The 2,500-nt window shown below is 33.8% G+C and overlaps 2 protein-coding genes across 5 annotated transcripts in view; one reads left to right on the forward strand and one right to left on the reverse strand.

Moving 5' to 3' along the window:
* The window catches only part of zfh2 (Zn finger homeodomain 2), a 481,980-nt gene that overhangs the window by 398,963 nt on the left and 80,517 nt on the right, over nucleotides 1-2,500 (forward strand). The window lies entirely within an intron of this gene.
* The window catches only part of LOC143038528 (uncharacterized), a 20,301-nt gene that overhangs the window by 5,329 nt on the left and 12,472 nt on the right, over nucleotides 1-2,500 (reverse strand). For 3 of the 4 annotated variants that reach the window (XR_012967567.1, XM_076207834.1, XM_076207833.1), the window contains one exon: nucleotides 1,519-1,660. Coding sequence is in view for 3 of the 4 variants with exons in the window: in XM_076207834.1 (XP_076063949.1) it covers nucleotides 1,519-1,594 (76 nt within the window). In the remaining variant the exon portion in view is untranslated. Of the gene's footprint in view, nucleotides 1-1,518; nucleotides 2,073-2,500 lie in introns of those variants that run through there. The other variant, XM_076207835.1, reaches the window with a different exon arrangement.

A 2,500-nucleotide genomic window follows, 5' to 3' on the forward strand; every position in this document is an offset into this window, starting at 1 on the left:
GTATGTATGTAGGTAGGTAGGTACACACACACACACACACACACACACACACACACACACACACACACACACACACACACACACACACACACACACACACACACACACACTATATATATATATATATATATATATATATATATATATATATACTGTATATATATATGTTTGTATATGTATATATATGTATGTATATGTATATATATATATATATATATATATATATATATATATATATATATATATATATATATAAACGAACGTAGAACGTGTTGTGCATATTATTACATAAGTGTAGGCCGGTGTGTGTGTATTGTGCTTGCCTACGTGGCTGTCTTATTCTTCCTCGTTATATAAATATATAAATATATCACTAGATTTATGTTTTCTACAGTTAAGAATAATCCTAACGATGCGGTGGGAACATTAAGTTTGCCAGGGTTATGTAAGAACTGTATTTAACAGTTTCTTTATTTTCTCCATTCGTCAAGGTTATTTATCATATTCATCATTATCTTATTTTTCTTCAAGGAAAATAGTGTTTCATTATTATACTCATTTGATGGGAAGGAACGTCAGGGTTTTGTCATGAACATGGCCGTGGTTAACGACTTCGGTGATACGAATGATTAACTGCGAGCGGTCGCTGTAGGAGGCGGCCAACCCTTCTGCTTGGTCTTCGGGGGCTCTTGGCTGGCGGAAGGTTGTGGAAGTCTGGAACTAACGTCCACCCGCACTACATTCATCGCAAGGGTTAGTAAGAAGCTTTCGACATTGTCCCGTCTCGTGTTTAATGGCGAGGGGCTTTGTTTTATAAGAATGTGCACAAGTAGTGTGTTCCGTGGGATGTTTTGTTTTTTTCTTATATCAGGCATAGTTGTTGTACTGTGTTTTACATAAATTGCAGTCGCACCGCTCCTTCGTGTTTGCATATGCCACATGCACACATAAACACACACACACACTGACACACATACACACACACACACACACACACACACACACACACACACACACACACACACACACACACACACACACACACACACACACACACACACACACACACACACACACACACACACACACACACACACACTCACTCACTCTCAAACACACACACGTGTGTGTATTGTATATGTTGCATACATAAACAGGTATAGGTAGATCATATAATGTATGTGCACACCCGTGTACATATGCTTCAAAACTGTCGAAAGTTCATTCTACAAAATCGTTCATTTGCTCGCTACTTTCGGTATCTTAGCTAAAGAAACTTGCATGTGACACTCTTCATCTGCAATGATATTAACTGAAGTATTCTGAGAGGGTAATAATTGGCTGAGTTGGCTTTACCAGATGTTGGACAAAATGTTTGAGCCAATAAGAATCTTATGTCGTCAGAATGGTCCAAATACCACACTGATTGCACAGTAACTCAAAGAAGTACCTAGGCATGCTTTGTACGAAACAATTTGAGACAAGAACTTTGACGATAAATTCCGGATATAATCGTACCTAGTGTCGATAACATTTTCGTTCTGTTGTACTTGAAAGAACAAGAGATTACTGGCTTCATACCAGGTGACAGCATTCTTAGGGGGAGTTATACGATGAATCCGGAGTCACTGTTATTGAGGCAGATTTTTCTTGCATGTTTCTGAAATGTACAAAGAACAGTTGAGCAGAGAAGAAGAGCGAGAGAAGTTTCATGAAGAGAAGGAGCTTTGCCTGCAAGAATGAGGACACTTCGTTACAAAAGAGAAGAAAAAAAAATGAATTTTATGTCTCATAATATCGTGCTGCTTTCATAAATCAATAGCAATTCTGTGATCACTGATAATAATGATAATAAAGACAAACATGACAGTAATAATGATAAGAGTAATGATGGTGATTCTGGTGATAATGATATTGGATACCTTAAGAAATATAACGATATTTACGATGATACTGGTAATATTACATTAATTAAAGAAACAACAGTAATATCAATTATATAGAGAAACAGTCACAACAGAAATTGAAATAATTGAAATGACAGCAATGCTCAAACTTACAATCAAGAATGAATAGAGGTTTCAAGGGAAGACTGTAAACAAAGAAATAATTAATGTGAGTATTGTTACCAATACATAATCCAAACTTTGATCAATACATGGGATGTAATATAAGAAATTGATAGTATTATGATTATCTTGAAGTAATTAATCTGTCATGTCAAACGTTAAAAAAATTACGTTAAAAATGTGTGTGTGTATATATATATATATGTATGTATTTATATATATATATATATGTATGTATTTATATATATATATGTATATATATATGTATATATATATATATATATATATATACATACATACATACATAATATATATATATAGATATAGATATATACTATTTTGTGTATTGTATGTACGTGTGTATGTGTGTTCTTGTGGTTTAAAAAGTTTACATGCTTTACATGTGATTTTCCATTTTTTTTTTCAAATAA

The sequence above is a fragment of the Oratosquilla oratoria genome, chromosome 24 (assembly GCF_046742065.1).
Source record: "Oratosquilla oratoria isolate Oo_2021 chromosome 24, ASM4674206v1, whole genome shotgun sequence".
In the NCBI taxonomy this organism is placed as follows: Eukaryota; Metazoa; Arthropoda; class Malacostraca; order Stomatopoda; family Squillidae; genus Oratosquilla; species Oratosquilla oratoria.